The sequence below is a fragment of the Anopheles gambiae genome, chromosome 3, assembly GCF_943734735.2.
Source record: "Anopheles gambiae chromosome 3, idAnoGambNW_F1_1, whole genome shotgun sequence".
NCBI classification, from domain to species: Eukaryota; Metazoa; Arthropoda; class Insecta; order Diptera; family Culicidae; genus Anopheles; species Anopheles gambiae.
In genome coordinates, this window is record NC_064602.1 from 59,846,035 (window position 1) to 59,865,706 (window position 19,672).

Below are 19,672 nucleotides of genomic sequence, written 5' to 3' on the forward strand. Positions count from 1 at the left end.
GTTTATTGAGATGGGAAAAGGAAGACCGTTGTGAAAGAGGACGAATTAATTGTCAACTTAGGTGCGACAAGATTCAAGCTCCTTCGAATCTAGATTTCTCTTCCCTTCGATGGGCGTTTCGGTAAACACTCATTCTCCAGAAGTGTTAACATACATCCCTGATTACAAACTCCCAATTAAGACAGTTTGATTAAAACTAAACAAACTGTAGGACACCACCACCAAATAGAAAGCAGGTCGGCAGCACATTGCTCAATTATTATTTACTTTTTGTGAGTGTGACGTAATTAAGCTAACCTTTTCTTCTTCTTTGGCACAACAACCGTTGTCGTGGCTTTCATTGACTATGATTACACATAGCAGGATAGTCAGTCCTTCGAATGGGGGCACGGTCCATTTGGGGCTTGAATCCATGATGGGCAAGTTGTTAAGTCGTACGAGTTGACGACTGCACTACGAGACCGGCCAATAAAGCCAACTACATTGAGAAAATCGTCTTTTTACTACAGAAGTCATGTTTTTAAAAATGGAAACTTTTTACTGTAACTGTACAAGATTTTTTTCATGCTCAATTTCGAGAAAAAAATGGCATTTTTTGTGGTTATGTTTATTTGTATATATAAATTAAAAAAATGGTTAAGTTCCTTTATTAACTTTTCAATCATAAGTATACTCTGATCTTAAATATTATACTATTTAATTTTCACAAAATTGGACTTTGTGTTTTCAGTTTTACTAGATAAATTTATGAGCGATATGTTGCATGTGAGCATTAAAACTAGCCTCATCCGAGCAGATTATATATTGTAATGGTAATCAGAATGCGATAAAAGTTCTTCTATATTCTCAACGTATGAAAAACCAAATACATTATGTATGACGCTTATAAATGTTTTATTGCCTGCACCTCATCGTTTTCTTCAACCATACATACATCCTGCATACATACACCGAACTAACAAACAATATGTTATCGTATCTATAAAGCATGAGCAATTGCATCTATGCATTTATGTGCACTCTTTTCTTACCCAGCCTAAGCAAGACTCACTTTACTAACGAGGGACAAAGAGGCGACAAGTAATCCGATTCCATAACAAGAACCCCTTCCGTCACGTTTACCCAATGCTTCCTTTATCCGTTCAGTTTATTTTCTGTTGTTCATTAACAAAACAAATAATAGGGTACAAGGGTTCTCCCACCTTTCTAAGTACGCGTGTGTATAACAGACCATCGTTTCCTACCAACCTTTTGCTTTTTTTTTGCAACCGTAGCTTCCTTTAACGGCTGTTTATCAATCTTTCTCTTTGAGCGAGTATTAAAACGGCAAATATTCGATCTCATGCAATACATCATATTTCCGTTCGTATTTGGCAATCAATCATCATTTCCCCACCTTCACTCAAGACTTACTGAATCCATAAAACGGTCCTCATAATCAATACTAATAAATCCGTTTGCGATATTTATTATTTACTTCCAAGATGAACAACTGCCCAACTAGCATACGTATGAAAAAAAAAACATATACAAGATTACTAGAGGGTATGATAATAATGTCACTATATTTTTAAATTCAGCCACCAAACCTGACAGTATGTTTCCAAGTTAAGCGGTTCTCAACAAACTCGAATTCTTAGATACGCGGTTTTCTATATTTGATAGATCAAATGTCAAATCAGTACAATTTTCTTCGACAATTGTCTAATGCTGTATAAATTGCTTTTTTGTTTAAAAAAGTAATTCGCTTGAAAGCTAGAAATATCAGAATTTTCAGTTTTTTACTATTTAGAAAAACATGAATTTGACTTACGCGGAACGGACACATAAACAGACTGTAAATTGTCTGATACCTTTGAAAAATTTGCTCTGCTATTTTTCACGTAATTTTACTGTTTAGTTATTTTAAAATACCGTAGTTTTTTTATTTACAACAAAACGAGAGACTAGACTACGACCATGAACGCCTGCAAACATTGTACAACAAACTCTGAGGTAGTTTTGTCGTAATATACAAAAAAAACTGTGCAAAACATAAAACATATCAGTGTTGAAATTATATTATGCGTTGGGCGACCTAAGAGTGCAATCTGTGAATGTTATTTTTATGATAAAGCTGATAAAAAATGTGTTAACAATTTTATATTTTCAGTTTTTATATTTCGTATTTAATATGGTTTGAGTCGGTCTGGTGATACAGTCGTCAACTCGTACGACATGCCGGTCATGGGTTCAAGCCTAGAATGGACCGTGCCTCATACGTAGGACTGTAATCAGTAGTAAGTCACTGAAAGCCTGGCCTACTTGTGGTACCCAGGACGAGCATGTTATGTTGTCAACCCATGCCTTCTGCTTATATCAAAACACTCAACTGGAAACCAAATGAAGACGTATCATGAAGAATGCACTTCATCAAAATCAAAAACTATAGTTTTGGGGATATCCGGTAAAAAGTAAGAGATAATGTAGGCTAGTTTTCAATAAAACAATAAATTTTACCGATATTTTTCTTCATATGTCCAATAATCAGAAGCTGGGGCTGATTATAGTTTTATACAGCTGTGTCTAACTCATTTCATCAGAGGGCCGCAAGTGCAGATTTTCGCGAGTGATTCGCGGTTGAGAATAGTTGAGAATAAAAAATATAACTCAATATTTATATAAAATACTGTTTAAAATCATTATTGTTAAAGAAATTGACTTTTTGCACTCCTCGCTTCAAATCTGGAATCGTTTCTTATTTAAAAATTTGCGATGTTATTTTTCATTGTGCTCTTTTATACTTGAAAAAAAATGTTTAATATACTTTTAAAGTCACATGAAATTTCTTTTATCCTTATTATTAAAATAGGATATTTTTCATTTGTTCCGTTCTCACACGGCAGTTCTATTAGAAAATATCGCTCAACCCCACTTTTTCACTGAGGTAGGGGAAATCTAGCTGCCTGAAGCAATCCGAGCTATCCATCGCTGGATGAATAACAAAAATATTTGCCTGCCTTTTTGACAGTTCAAGAGAAAAATTGTAATAAATCGTGTTTAAACATTAGTTTTCCCTAATTTTCAAGTCCCAAATGTTCTGGTAGTATATTCATTTCTTATAACAAGAACCCGTTGTTTATGAATAATTTTGTTAAATTACGATAATTTTATCCGACGCAGATTCGTGGTGTGTGAACCCAAAAAGATTGGCAAATATTTTATTTGACACTTGAAGGGAAATGATTCGCGAATAAAGGAAAGGACTGTGTGAGCTAACCTATTAATTAGCTATGTATTGCAGGACTTCGGCATTTCGTTTATTTTAATCCCTAATCTAAATCCTTTTATCTTAAGCATAATCATTTCATTTTGGTTTTGATTTTTGGGGAGGTTGCAAAGTACAATAATTCGTCTTGTAGAATCAGAGATGCAAATAAATTCAACTTGGCTACAAACGCTTTCGATAAGTCGTACATATTGGATAATAACTTATTTTTATGGTAGCATGATTATGAAAAAAACAGAAGGGGCTCAAAATCGGATATCAAAGTTGTAACATACTAAGGTCGGAGCCGTGCAGATCCGTTCGGAGCAATTTGGAGCCGACTGAAGCCTTTACTCGGCAGTCAGAGGCATTAATATTGGTAGGACCGACCGGAGCCATTTCTGACTGCAGACTAGCCGCTCCGTGCGACAATCGATGACTCCAACGGTTCCGAGTAACTCTAGACGGCTCTATAGGCTTCGGACGGCAACGAGCGAAACTTTTGGTTTGACAATCAATCACTAGTTGTTGTAAAGTTTCCAAGTGTGTGTATCTTGTCATTCCTATTTCGGTTGTAGACAGTTGACGCAAATCTTTTTTTCCATATAGAATGTGCAATCGAGTCTGCACAAAATTATGCTAATATTCAGAATATAATCGAAACATAATACGAATGAGATTGCATTCGATATAATGTATCTTAAGGGTCTCGGTTGTTCTGTACGTACGTGTAGAATAAGTTTGTTAGATGTAATGGGAACAAAATTGTTAATTTAGAAAAATATAGCAACACAATGATACATGATTATTCTTCTCTGTAAAATTGAATACACTTCGACTAATAGTAATAACAGATTTTTGGTTTGCAGTGCTGTCAGCACTTCCCAAAATATTCTCGCGGGCCGCATTTATTATCGACGCGGGCCGCATTTATTATCGACGCGGGCCGCCAGTTTGGCATACCTGGTTTAATATATCATCATAATCAAGCCATGGTTTACTCAATACATGTTTTGTTATCAAGTCATGTTGATATATTTTCATTCTATTTCTTTTTACAAACGTTATCGTCTCTATTAATTAAAGGAAAACTGCTCCATGAAGTTTTAATCAAATTCTCATCCTTCGTAAACCAGTAATTGCAAAAGAGATATCGATCGGTTGAATATTGATTATTCATTGCAGTTGTAGTTATTAAACTGGACTAAGAAATGACGTTGTGAATGACGTTGAAATTATGTACTCGCACAGTGCATTTTTAATAGAGACTACTTATTTTGCAAAAAAACATAAATCTCAAGTTTTTATGTAATATTAAAATAGGTAATTAAATTTCAAATTATAAAATGTTGTTTATATGTTATATCAAAACGATCAAAAGATACATTCATTATGCTAGGCTGGCAACAAAGCATCACAAATTTGACGTTTTGTTACATAGTGTGAGGGTGAAATAGTATTTACTGCATCAACAACCAATTTGCCAACCAAGAAGCTAAAACTGAAATGACCATGCAATTATAATACGATTTACTTCAATGGTTTGCCAGTTACGTATCATGTTTAAACTTTTCAGCTGGAAACAAGTGACCAAGGACAACACCTCTCTATCGGAATGAATACATTTCACACAGCAAGCCACCGGAAGCGAGTGAGCTATCGAATCGGGTACAGTTAGGCCCAAAATTCGCACAGGAAGTAGTGTCGTTTGCAAGGCAGCAAACTGAAGCGGGGTGAAATGAAATGGCTCAAACTCCTCTTGGGATGACACGCAAAAGTCCGAAACATTCGACACGTTGGGCAAATATGTTGGAATAATACACCCACACACTCCTTTCCAGTTTCCCACGTTGTATCCGTCACATTAATCAGGTGTGGTGTTTTGTACTGGGAAGGGCCATATCAAAGCAAGACCTTTCCACCAACGATGGATGAGAACGTGCAACGGAGCAACGAAAGTATCAAACAACGAAATCTGGTGCACAGTATCGAGCAGATATCGCCTATACGGGATGTCTATTCGATTCTTCCAGAGTCGAATGTGCATTCAACCGGTCAGTCCCAAACGCTTCATACGCAACCGTCTGCATCATCTTCTCCTACGCATATATCAAATACATCACCCAGTGCAGCGACATCGCTGTCAACGTTACTCTCCCCTACTAAAATTAGTCAAGACGTGAATCTGCAGAGTACTTCGAAAAATGGAGCGCATCAAGAAACTTTCTCGAATTCGCTCGCTACCGCAACTCCCGCAGGCTTTAGCTTAATTTTGCCGCAAAACCTAAACAGAAGCTTTGATCAAACGGCTGCTCAATCACCACCAAAGTATCAGATTTATCATCAGTTTAGCCGCATATCCAGCACTACGCAGCAGTTCATACAGCGACAACAGCAACAACAATTACAACAGCAAGAACAACATCAGCAGATATTTCATCCTCAAGCTCAGCCACTGCAATTGCAACAGTCTCCACAAACACAACCTGCCTCACCGGTTACCAACTATCAAACACCACTGTTTCGCAAAGCTAGTTATGGCTCATCACACTATGCACATTATTCAAACGTCGATCCGCTCACAGTGAACGCGGGTACCTTATCTGCTCGACCCAACAACACCTACCATCAATATCAGACTACTCACCAATGCTCCAAAACCGTGGACCAACGAAGCAATAATCCTTTTATACTCAACTTTAATAACATTTCCGGATGTTGCCTAAAGAACTCACCGACGTCCTCCAGCTCTCCGCCAGCCACTTCTCCAACTGACCGATCAATAACTTCCGCGCCCATCACTGGTAATCCACAATCCGTAACCAGTGGTAGTTCATCGTCTGCCATCACGGCGGTTGTAAGTTCCGGCACGAAACGGACACGATCTTTGCTGCTCAAATCGACCTCACCGTTACAGCAAACCACCCATAGTTCGCCATCGCATACTGTCTCTTCGCCACAGGGTCCACCTGTTCCACCGAGACTATCACACATACATGCTATTGGTTCTGTTAGTCCAGCAAATACCGGTCCTACGTTTAGTAACCATCCGTCCATTGATCCAATATCAACTACAACAAGCAGTAACGCATCGTCAGAGGCAATAGTTATGTCTTCGATCGTTACCGGAACATGTTATGTAACGCCTCCAACTCCTGCACCGTTAATTACCAGCGATAAACACCGGGAGTTACCTTCGATGACTTTCGGTAGCGTGACACCTACGGTCGTGTCGAACACTCTGCCCGATTCAACAACATTAACAGCATCAGGACACAACAAAACGCCAACAGATGGGAACGAGAGTGGCTTGCTGACAAAGGAGATGATAGACAAAAGTGTGCGTAAAAAACGAGATGATTTTCTCAGGACAACTATGAAAATATGTTTGGTTGTATCTCCTCCGTCAAAGCTACAGGTAAGTGCTGTTGGTATCCACTTATTGAGTAAGAGACAGCAACATAATCATTGTTTAATTTAATCTGTCATTGCAACAATATCGCATTACACAAGACAAAAAAGTAACGTTTTATTCAAAATGACAAAGAAAGTATTATTTCTTTTCATATAGAATGAATTTTCTCTCAGCATCGATTGCATTCAAATTGGTCTTGACTTTATGACCATGCAGTAAAACTATAAAGATACCTTTCACTTAAATTCTATTCCTTGATTTGTATGCTTTTGTGATTTGAAAACCAGAACTCTAGTATGGCAAACAATATAGTTTGTGCTGTGCTGTGTCCACGAAAACATTCTAGCTATTTCGATTATTATCTCCTATCGCTTACTAAATTTTAGATTTTATCTTGAGTTTCGTCAGAATGTCAACTCGCATCATATTAGATCGCTAGGTTGTTGCGTTTTAACATTTAAATGATGATTAACCTATCTAAAGTGAAGCAAGCAAGTATTCATTGCTACGCCACTCAATTGTACCTGTCTGTTACATCGTATATATATATATATATATATATATATATATATATATATATATATATATATATATATATATATATATATATATATATACGATCGTGTATATATATATATATATATATATATATATATATATATATATATATATATATATATATATATATATATATATATATATATATATATATATATATATATATATATATATATATATATATATATATATATATATATATATATATATATATATATATATATATATATATATATATTTATTTCCCAAAGTCGAAATTAAAATGCACTGGTTGCTCCCAGGGTTTATTCAGTACATGCGACGGATCCTACAAGGCTGAACGGGATCGATTACCAACAGTCCTCTCGCAGAAAGTCGAATTGTAACTGTCCTCTGGTAGCATGGACTGATCCGGTGGAAAGGAAGAAAAAGAAGTGAACAAATACCGGACGTCAATTTATATATAAGTTACTATTAATCGAGTTTTGCAAATGTTGTGACGTGTAGAAATGATGAAACGGAGATACTACTTGTATGCTAATCGCATCGTGACCAAATTGTGAAGATGAAACACAGATGAAACAGGTGATTGGTTTACATGTGGTTTTTAAACCTGACTTTCCGTGCCATCATAAATAAAGTACCATGCGTCCCCATTTCTAGTTTTTTGTTATTATACACTAGCTAACCCGGTAAATCTCTTTGTTCTTGAATAACTAAAATACAAATACGACTAACTACGTAGTAATATATAAAAGTCAGGTGTACTGTATATATAGTTATATATATATATATCTATATATATATATATATATATATATATATATATATATATATATATATATATATATATATATATATATATACATATTGAAAATAGTTTACAACATTTATAACAACCAGTAACGAATTAAAGGGTAAACAGCAATCCCAAGACGGATGCTAATTATTATCATCAGTTTTGGTAGCAAATTATTTACTGCTATTTCCATATTATTTTTATAATTACAATTATGCTAACATAGTTTTATCATTGTATTTTTTTCAGAATAACAATATAATAATAACGAAATATAATATAATAATAACGAAATAAACTTTGTACCATATTATTATTTATTTCATGCATACCATAGGCGTGTGCTTGGCGTTGTAATGTGCTGTTGTAATATTTGTTACATGCACAAGTATAACACATTTAGCAACACACATATTCTTACTAGCTGTACTTACAACTACACATCTACGAAACACATCTGAGCGTACATCTCAACATAAGCTCCCACAAATGGTATCTCTTTGCGCTACGTACATTATTATTTCACTTCGAACGAGCAATACGCTTTTCTTATTGAACGGTACATCTAGAATTATATTTACTCATCGCTTACCGCTGGCTTTTCTTTGGGATGATTTTCCACTTCTCAGTTCTCGACATCCCGCGGAGCAAGGTTGTCATTTTTCAATTTAAATTTATTTCTGGAAACATGCTCCCTTACTGAGCCGATCTGATGTTGAACTCCTAATGCTTCATCCTCTTCGGATGGCGTTGTGTTTCTACGCATCGTTTACCTTTCGTTTAGGGTGTCCCTGCTAAACTCTTGAAACGACTACCCGTGGCCATATTCGAATGAGTTCTCTTTTCACATTCTTCCTGGTTCAGTTGCTTCCGTACCACATTTCATCGCACGATTAACAGAAGGCGAAGCATTTTAATGTTGAAAATCACAATGAATTTCATTAATAACACATTTTCGTCGTCAAACGGCGCTCGGCTGCCATAAATTGTTGCAGAGCCCTCCGGGCAGGACATCTGATCCGTCGTTACGTTGCTTTGTTCCCTTCACGCTCCTGGTTCAGCATTCCGGCGAGGATGCCAATGTTGACTTCCAGCACAAGCAGCACAAATATTTCGGAACAGACAGCTTCTTCAGACTGGCATCTCTTTCTTTCCACAGTTTTCCAACGCTACAGAAATCTAGACTATTTAGTTATTTGTTCCGGCAACATGCTGATAATAGCTCTGCGTCAGCTGAGAATTACGGAAATCGATTATGTTTGCTTCACCGACTTTTGAAATAATGCTGAAAACTGGACAGCGAGAACAGTTCGTTTAATTTAAAATGGTAATCAAATTCGGAACCTCGCTGCAGTACTCGATCACAACCCACTTCATTGAACAATTTACAAACACGAATAATACTCATTATTTCTATTATTTTAATTATGGAATACTGCCATTAATGTTATAAAATACTAAAATCACTTTTTTGTTATTGCATTCCTGTACTATTTACTGCAATGATTCATTATGTGACCAAGCTCCTTGGTTCCATATGATTTTATGGTCGTTTCTTTTTTGCAAAACAGCTACATTCATGATGATAGTATTTCATCTTGTCGTACTTTTTACGGTAATTATCACAGGCATGGCTGCGTCTGCAGCGAATACTTTTTTGACCGGTCTTTGTTTGGTACGCATCGCTGAAAACTTTTTTTTGCTGAACATTTTGTCATTAAACTGACAAAGAAAAAGAAAAACCCAAACATTCCATTTTACATTCGTGACAGATGATAGGGATAAAGTCGACGATCCTCCCGCTGTGAAATTCGTTTTCCTTAAACAAGATAAGATTGCTCATTTAGAGATGTTTTAGAGAGCCTCAATTAGCATCCGTCTTGGGATTGCTGTTTGCCCTTTGACATTTTTATACCATTTGCAAATGTTGAAACAGCCAACATGATCCATAAAAAAGTTGAAGAGCTGCCTTGACTGTTTCATTTGCATATTGAAATGCATTGAAACCAGTTTAAATCAGGATCATGAAGTAATTTAACATTTTTACATGCAATTTGGTGTATCATTTATACTCGTTTATATTGAATAGAAACATTTGCACAAAAGCTCTATATAATTTTCGAGCAATAATGCCAGACAATAAATGGCCAATATCATATAATTTGATTGGCACTAATGAAAATTACTATTCCAACTTGCCAGCCTGTAAAACTTCATTGCGTATACACTTGGAGTTTCACAACTTATTTTGGCAGATGCTCCACAAAACATTTACGTTTTGAAGCAATTTATGCTAACGCAAGGTGAACGAACAAAGCAAGTGTGAGCAAAGGCCGCCAACCAGTGATTGATGACTACAGAAAATATTTGCAAAGTGTAGGGAATGATCTACATTATCTCTAATGTCTCTTGTTTGTTTTTGTTTTTCTTTTTCTTTTCCTGTATGTCTCCCACTCTCTACTACTTCTCATCTGTCATTGGAATTCCATCCTGTGCATGCCATTTGTGCTGGAACTTGGCTGGTCGGTTGGTCGTGCTGGCAGATGAAATCTTTGAGCCTTACCCACCTGGATGAAATCGAGCGTCAGGCAACGACTCCAACAATTATAACAAACGATCCTCACGTAAGGAAGGTATGTATAGAAAAAAAATGATCTCAGTCTTACTTGTATAGTAGATTTCTTTCATGTAGGTTGTCATTATTATGTTTTCGTTTAAAAACGATACTTATAAAATATGTTATATGTATGTAACTAATAAATTAGCTCGAAATAGTAGTGCTATGTTTATAAAAAAGCTGAATTTGTTTGTTTGTTTGTTTGAAATGAAGCTTTATTCTGTTAATGTCAAAAGTGACAAGTAGAAAATTTTGAGGACGAGATAGATTTGTACTTTATCATATTGCAAATATGGCAGATCTTTTTAAGATTAAAAAAACTTTTAAAAAAGTTTTTCTACCAACAAATTTTTATTTCAAAATTAGAAAACATGTGGAAGTTCTTTCCAAGACACACACACAAACACACACGCGCGCGTTTTACTAAAATTGATTGGTTTTTATACAAAAGAATGTTTGACACCAATTTTACATAACATTCACCAGCAATACTTGCGTGACCATAATATTTAGACATCGTATGCTATTGGCAATGTATAACTATAAATTGAGCTCTATGTGATTCGACGTAACGCATCGTGGGTGTTTTGTGACACAATAACATTTGGTGCCAATGGCACATCTTCTGCCATGATAATACATTAACGTGAACAAGCATTTTCTCTTTCAGATATTAATTATTCAGTAGTCGCGTGGTCAACGGTTTTGAATAGACACACTCTTAACATCATGAAATTATGCCCTTTTGCGAAGAGCGTTTATAGCTGGGAGTGTTTAGTAGTTGCTTTGCAGTGTTAAGTAAAACATATTTGTATGTTGTAATCACATTCCTTCATAATTTTAGCATTTTAAAGTAATTTGCTAATAAAACAATTTATACAAAAATTCTTCGAGAATTCGTTTTTGGTGTCTTATTACAGACTTATACAGACTTATTCAAATAATGCAGGCCTGACCTTTATTATTGTCGGAACCTTGCATGTAACTAATTTTTACCAGTAAACATATATATCTGCAAATATAACCAACATAACATTTTCTTAAGTATATTTTTTGAATAATTCGATTACAAGTTTACATTTTTTGCTTTGTATTTGCTTTAACTGTACGAGCAAGTTAAATGGTCCTTTCCCCTAATTGAATTGTGATGAGTTATTTTTAAACACTCTTCAACCTAGATAAAATCGCCCTTCTTTCATACACGTTACAAAACCACAACGTAGCGCACACAAAGGTTGGCATTGAAGAGGTATTGTAGTATTTTCCAAACTACACACACTTTCTTAGGATCTATTCTACCATTCTTTACTTCGCTTCGGAAGTTCAATGTGGTGTGTCCGGATGCAATGGTGTAGCTTCGCCTAATCACGCATTAATCAGTAATGATATTCAAGGACATTCTTCGTTGGAAGGCTCGTAGCGATAGCTGGCCCTTGTGAACGTTAAATCACATCAAAATAATCTTCACTCGACTCTGCATTCAACGAATAGTGTATCCAATTTCTTCTACATAAAAGTTTTTATTTAACGGAAGTATTGCAGAAAATATATTTCAATTAAATTTATACACACTACAGCTTATATTTACTAGGCGTATTTGACTACTTATTAAAAGATAGTTGCACGTAGCTGCAAGGTAGATTAACATAATTGGTATTAGTAAAAGTAAGATAATAAAGCACATTAATAGCGCATCCTTACTTGGTAAATTGATTGACAACATTCTTTCAGGCACGTAAAGTGCCATTTAAATACTACTATTTTCAAACTACTGTTATGTCTGTTCGGACACCCAATGGTGATATAGGAAGATTCGTAATTGCATTTGGCTACTGTAATGTTGCATGTATGTTTTTTGTTTTCTTTTGTTATATTAGAACAAATGAAACAAACAATTTAAAAAAAACCACAACAGTTTTTTAATAACAGTTTAAAAGTATAACAGTTTTATTTTTATTGATGCTGTTAATTAGTAGAACACTTGAATCTTTAATTTCCCATAGTGGTTTGAAATATATATATATATATATATATATATATATATATATATATATATATATATATATATATATATATATATATATATATATATATATATATATATATATATATATATATATATATTTCCGGCTTACTTTTAAATTAAAAAAGAGATTTGTATTTGTAAAAATTAAATAGATATTTGAATAGATAAAACAACATCAAATAAGGCTTATAATAAATTTACTAATGTATTTCATAAATTGTGACGATAGTTGTCGATTGTAAAAGGTTGAAGCTGGTGGCGTTCTAAATTTATATCGTTTAATGTTGAATGTTTATTAAACAGTAAATCAAATGTAAATGTAACATACACTTAGTATTTAAAAAAATATTAAATAATACTCTAAATCAACACAACGTAAATCTTCTTCTCTTCTCTGTCTTTCTCTCTCTTTCTCTTTTTATCACTCGCTCTCTCCATTAACTATCTATCTCTCTCTTGTTCATTCTGTTTGTTATTAATTTTGTCATTATTGAAATTGTTTCGGCTTTGCACACAAACATGTGAAATGTACTCGTTATGTGTTTAACTCACAAATTGGTTTGGTTATGGGTTTTGTTTATTTGTGTATTATTGTACAAAATTTTCGATTTGCTCATTTTGTTAATTTAACTCATATACGTTTCTTATTGGATACTTTCTGCACTATTTGGCTGTGGCGATCCACTATCACTATCAATATCATTTGGTATCAATACTACACTTGCTATTGCACAGAGTGATAATTCCGATACGTCTAACACTTCGATTGCATCCGCGAGTGGATCAGCTGGGTATGGCGGCAACACCGTGTCGGGTGGATCATCCACTCACGCCGTATCCCCGAAAGACGTTTGTCTAACAGTCACCTCGGGCAGTGCGTTGATCGACATCAGCAACAGTGATGGAGGATGCATTAATCCTGCCTACGACAATGGGGAGGGGTCCCATCGTCGCCAGGCGGGGAATAGTTTCACAGTCAGCGAGGTAGACGCTAGAATCGTTCAAAAACAAAACAGCACAGAAAAAGTTCACGAATGTCAGAGTTCTGGAACGTGCTGCATGCTTTCGTCACCTTCCTGCGTAAAGGCTGCGCTGGGCTATTCGACTAAACTAGGCGGAACCAGCTCAACATCTTCGCTCAAAAAGAAATCCTCCTCCTTTCTGCATCGGGAACGCAAGAAGCCGGTTCTCACTCGCAGCCAAGTGAGTACATTGTGTGTTTGTGGTAGAGGATGTAAGGATTTCCAGGAATAAGAATTTCTTGGATTTTTTTAAACCTTTTGTTTACTTAATATTTTAAATCATGGATTATCTTCATAATATGTAAGGTTTTAGTGAACTCATTTTGTATACGTGAAAGAAGTTTTTATTCGTATTTTTTTGTAATCAGATTGAATCCCATACAGCAATCAAATGGTAGTACGTCCTTTTTTATATCATTATATTTAAATATTTTGGATCATTTCATAATCATATTATATCATATCTTCTATTAATTATAAATATTATTACACAGAGTTTTCTAGCCAGCTCATCACCATAGGCAAATAATTCAAATGCTTAAAATACTTTTAAGCAATAACAATGGCATTATTTCAGTAATAACAATGACACTTCGAATGATCCTTAATTAATTATGTTGTTTGGACGTACATTCGACATATTGTCGACAATGTAGAGAAATCCTATAAGCAGGCCACGTTATAGAAGTGTCCAATCATTTTGATGAAGTAAAATAGTCATTAATTTCATAATAATTTTGTAGTCAACTTCTTCTTTTCCAACACAATGGTCATGTTCAGACTTGGTCATGAAAGCCTAATACAGGCTTACTAGATTAATTATCCACCGAAGAGGGCGATCTCGTGGTACAGACAACTGGTATGATTTAACAACATGCCTGTAATGGGTTCAAGCCCAATATATACCGTACCCCCATACGTAGGACTGACTAGCCTGCTTTGGTAATGAATAAGTCATTGAAAGCCAAGCCCATTACTGGTACAGGCAGGCCTTGACCGACAACGGTTGTTGTGACAAAGAAAATGAAGAAGAAGAAGGATAGTCGGCATTTGCTGCTGGGTATGAACTTGGAAAGAATACCACCGAGACATGAAAAAATATAACTGAAATATATGCTTTCTATTATTGCATGGGGCCGGTCTCGTAGTACAGTCGTCAACTCGTACGACTTAACAACATGCCCGTCATGGGTTCAAGCCCCAAATAGACCGTGCCGCCATACGTAGGATTGACTATCCTGCTATGGGGGGAAATCAATTAGTCACTGAAAACCAAACCCACAAGAGGTAAAGGCAGGCCTTGACCGACAACGGTTGTTGAGCCAAAGAAGAAGAAGAAGAATTATTGCATGAGTTTCATTCTAATCTTTAAAAACTTTAAACATTTTTTGGTATGCTTCAATAACAATTATGGCAAAGATATATGTCGTTAAAAATGAAGTCAAAACTCCTTACTCAAGTCTCTCTTTTGTATGATTCTAAAATATAATCAGTCATGATTAGTAATTGTAGATTAAGTAACGCTTTGAACATTATTCGTAATTTGAAAATAGTGTAAGTAGTCCAGAGTATTAAGTATTCACAAATGTTCTAATGTTTTGTTTTACCTAAAATTACACCTAGATTTCTAAACTTTTCTAGTGTTCTTATATTTAATAAAATATTTAATTAGATCATGTTCTTTTCCTATGTTAATAATTTCATACCATGGTTTTGTTACGTTTTTAGTAAGGTCTATTGGTTTGGTTTAAGTTTCTACAGACGGGAAATCATTTTAAAGATGCACAGTTATACCAGATTTTACAGTTATACTATCAGCTGTTGTAGTATCTATTTAAAAATACTTTTTTTTACTGAAAATTCACTGTCACAACTCTTATTTTGATTATTATGTTTTGCATTGAATACTTATACAAATAAAAATAAATTTCTCATTTTTCTTTTACCATGTCACATCACACAACAAAATAATCTGAAATGTTTGTCAACATCCGATGGATAATTCAATATACTCCGATGCTACTGAAATGGCTGGACGTGTCGATATCACTTTCACGTGCTTCATGGTTGATGGCACTTGAAACTTGTCTTAACATGATTATTTACATGGTACGGTGAATTATTCTGCCGCGTAAATTTGATGATAGGTTTCAAGTTCCGAGTATTTCTCTGTTTGCTTTGAGAGCGACCAAAACGATCCAGGAGTGCTAATACCGGCTACGAAAGGAGTACGACTTGCGTAAGTATCCAAACTGTATGTCCTCTTTGATTCCGCGTATAAGGAAAGTGCAATGAGATATGAATTTCATTCAGAAAATTTGTTTGTATGTTGAATGTATGTTTGAAAGGTTGATGAATTTGTTACCTTTAGCTAATGATTGTATTAATTAACAAGTTAATGATTGTATTTATTATTCTACTTTTCTTGGCGTAAATAGTTTAAGTGTTGTGTCGGTCTATGCAGGCTTACGTATACTTATGCATAACATTTAATCACATAATCAGTTTTTGTTAGGGATGTACGGTCCTGTTGAGAATCGAACACGCCTAGCGTTATAAAAGTAGTCAAGGCTATAGACTTTTCAAAGATACGAACTTATAATAAAAAGAATGTATCCAAGAAACAATGATTTTATAGCTTGTGTAAAATAACATTGTCAACTTTACTTTGTTGACTTATCTTTACCAAATAATTAAGCATATACTAATAATTTAGCAATTGCATATTACACTGAATAGTAAATAAGGGGCATACATTTTACTACTTCACAAACATTTTAAATTATTTAAATTTTTCATTTGATTAATCAAATAAAATAGATTTTATAATAAAGTTTTAATTAAAATAATAAAACTACCCAGCTAAAATATATAAAACATTAAACATTATTATTTAATTACTAGTATGACAACTAAAATTTTAATTTAGTTTTAATTTTTTTAATTAAAACGAAATAACAATAATTAAGATATTTAATTGATGTACTAAAATCAATCGTGTAATGGCTATATTTTGTCAATTATTGGTCATTTTACCATAGTACCATAGACAGAAAAAATAGGACAGAAAATAGAAAAAATGTCCCTATAGTGGTTAAAGTTATGAAATCAACAAAAACATATCATTTTGAAAAAAAAATAGGAGAGGATGTTAATAGGATTTCACATAACCAGTTGAATGAAAAAACGAGGTCAAATCAGGCACACAGTTCCAGGGTTGTGTTGACTACAGTCTTTATACAATGCTACAGCCATTATTGTTTGTCAATCAAACTAATACATTTTTGACGATTGAAGTTCGAAGAAATTCGTAATAATGACCGAAATCCTAGCTATTCATATCAAACAAGCTCAGTTTGATTCCTTTAATAATAACTATTAATCGGATTTTTTACTACTACCTCTATAGCAACAGAATACGACAACTATAAGAACCATACCACCATTGAAATGAAATTTTTCTCAATGTTTTGTGTTAATGGTATAATGGTTATGTTTGGTGACATGTATGTACCACTACAAATTGTGGCAAAATTAGTACATTCACCCTAATTGTAAAAAGGTACCAAATGGTTTTTTTAGGTTTTTTTTTTGTAAAAAATTATTTGAATTATCAAGTAATGGCTGTGTGTCATGTAACATGTGTTAATAAAGTAGCATATGTTTTAATTCTGATTTAATGTGTACTTTCTGTAAATTGCACATTAGCTCTAAGATTCCAAGGAAATCTCATGTCATGAAATGTACGTAAAAAAACAGTATGCAACAAAAAGCAGTTCATAACACCGTATGGTACAAATTAAATGTGAACATCAAGTACATAAAACGCAAATGGTACCACGTGGCAGAACAAAAAGCAAATAAAATCCCAACGACTCTAAGGGAGAATTTTTTCAAGAATAAACAGGAATGTAGCTTCGAAAGCACTCGACTGGAATGTCTGGACCAGATTCAATATAAAGCAAGTACTCGCCCATCTGTAGTGTGACTTAGTTAAATAGATTTGGAAATTATAAAGTCTAATAAAAAGTTCCGTTATCTTCTGAACAAATCAATGAAAATAATCAAAGATTAACCGAACAAAATAACGCCACTAAAACGCGCCACTTCTGCAAACAATGCTTCAGATTCTGGATATCTTAAATTAAAATTATTCAAATAGATAAAGTAAATAATTTAAACAAAATAAATTTTAATACTGTTTTTGTATGATAAATATTAGCAGAATTTGGCGAAAATGTCCCAACCTGGCACCCTAAGGCTGCCGGTTGATACACTGCGGTTAACGAAGCTCAGTGTTCATTTCGAACTGCCTAGTTATTTCGAATAAGTCGGTTTATCATGATTTATCATTACATTCTCAGCTGGTTAAAGAAAAGAGACACTCCCACCCCCAAATAAATAAGTTAAAGTGACCTCCCGTATAGTTCACTTCATTGAAATGACCCAATCGTTTTAGAAAAAAAAACTTGTTATTAAACTCGACTCTATATTTTGTGTGAAATGTAAAGTAAAAAACTGTTTTATCAATCTTAAACAAGCTTAACTAACAGATCAAAGATTCAGAACTATCCCCTGAATACGATTGTAGCAAATATAACGAAATATGAAAAGTGAGAAATACATCAAATTAACTCCTATAAAAAAGACAAACTACTCAAATGCGGATTAGTTATAAATTCTGAAAGTCTTTAAGTCGGCATAACCGCGGGGTAGGTTCGTCAACAAAGGAATGGAATCGTTCTCTTTTGAACTTATAAAAGTTATTAGAAACATTTCATTTAGAAGCGGATTCATTTTTAAAATTTCAGCAAAGTATGAAAAACTCATGAATATTTACTTATGCTGTTGTCATTATATTTTACAGTGAATGTTTACGTGCCTCACTTTCTAGACGGAGCTTGAGTTTTTCCCAAATTTATGTGACCGATAATGGATTTAATAATCCGCACGAAACAGGTAACATTAATGGGATATTAAATTTTCTCTGAAATTTTCAAAAAAAAAGTAATAATTTCGGTATGATTACGATATCCTTAGGCTTACGGTACACAGAACCACTCGATGCCAACATGGACATCTCGGCTTTGGCAGGTCGTACGCTAATTGTATCAGAACGTGATGGAGCGCCTAATCGGAGGACTGGCGGGCATCTAACACTGCAAAAGGCAGCTTCAGTGGGCAATCAACCGTCAATAATGTCGTCGAACAGTAAACTCTTTACATCCACCTCCACCGATGACAACTATGACCAAAGCCCTAAAGCATCGTCAGCTTCCGGAAAGCAATCGAAACAAAAATGGACAATACCATTCGGATCGAAGGTAGGCAATCAATTGATTAACAGTAAATTTATGACAACCAACTTTTTTTTTTCTTCTATTTTTATCTGATTCTCTGATTCTACTTTTGATTCGTTTTTTACAGGGACCACAAAAATCTAAGCTTTGCGAACTGCTGGACAGCTATAACAAAGAAATTCCCAAATCGACGTCTTCCTCCAGCAATTTCAATAACCCCGAGTATGTAGACGCTTTAGTTGGCCTTAGAAACTTACCTCAATGTTGGACGGATATCGTCAATTGCGCTGGTGAGTCGAAACATATAAGCAAATTCAGGTTTTTAACGTTTCCTACTACAGCATCTAAATGCAAAATCATATTTATCTGATTTGTTTGTTTTTTTTTTTCTCTTAACGTTATGATTGCTTATTCTGGTTACTGTGCTAAGGGATGAGTGAGGCGGAAACAAAAATTCAATCCGCCATCTGGGAGCTGGTGACGACCGAAGTATACTACATTCTTGCTCTGCAAACGGTAACAGATGTAAGTACAGGGATTTTTTTTTTGTGCGAAAAAGGTTGTGGGATTAAGTAAGTTGAACCCATCCTCCAAATTTATTTCCTTGGTCCACTAGATCACTGTGGAATTTTGGGTACATTAGTATGAGATAAGATTCTTTATGCCATCCAATAAGGGATTCTGATAAGGATAAACGCTCACGCAGTAG

General features: G+C 34.6%; 1 protein-coding gene across 7 annotated transcripts in view; it reads left to right on the top strand.

Annotated features, from left to right (window-relative positions):
• Positions 1-19,672, top strand: part of LOC1272562 (pleckstrin homology domain-containing family G member 5) — a 100,609-nt gene that overhangs the window by 65,308 nt on the left and 15,629 nt on the right. For 2 of the 7 annotated variants that reach the window (XM_061655388.1, XM_061655389.1), the window contains exons 3-10: positions 4,824-6,665; positions 10,542-10,631; positions 13,377-13,844; positions 15,811-15,902; positions 18,531-18,622; positions 18,704-18,987; positions 19,091-19,253; positions 19,394-19,488. In XM_061655388.1, the coding sequence (XP_061511372.1) occupies positions 5,175-6,665; positions 10,542-10,631; positions 13,377-13,844; positions 15,811-15,902; positions 18,531-18,622; positions 18,704-18,987; positions 19,091-19,253; positions 19,394-19,488 (2,775 nt within the window). In that variant the 5' untranslated portion in view covers positions 4,824-5,174. Of the gene's footprint in view, positions 1-4,797; positions 6,666-10,541; positions 10,632-13,376; positions 13,845-15,810; positions 15,903-18,530; positions 18,623-18,703; positions 18,988-19,090; positions 19,254-19,393; positions 19,489-19,672 lie in introns of all 7 variants that reach the window. The other 5 variants (XR_009765865.1, XM_061655387.1, XM_061655390.1 and 2 more) reach the window with 4 other exon arrangements.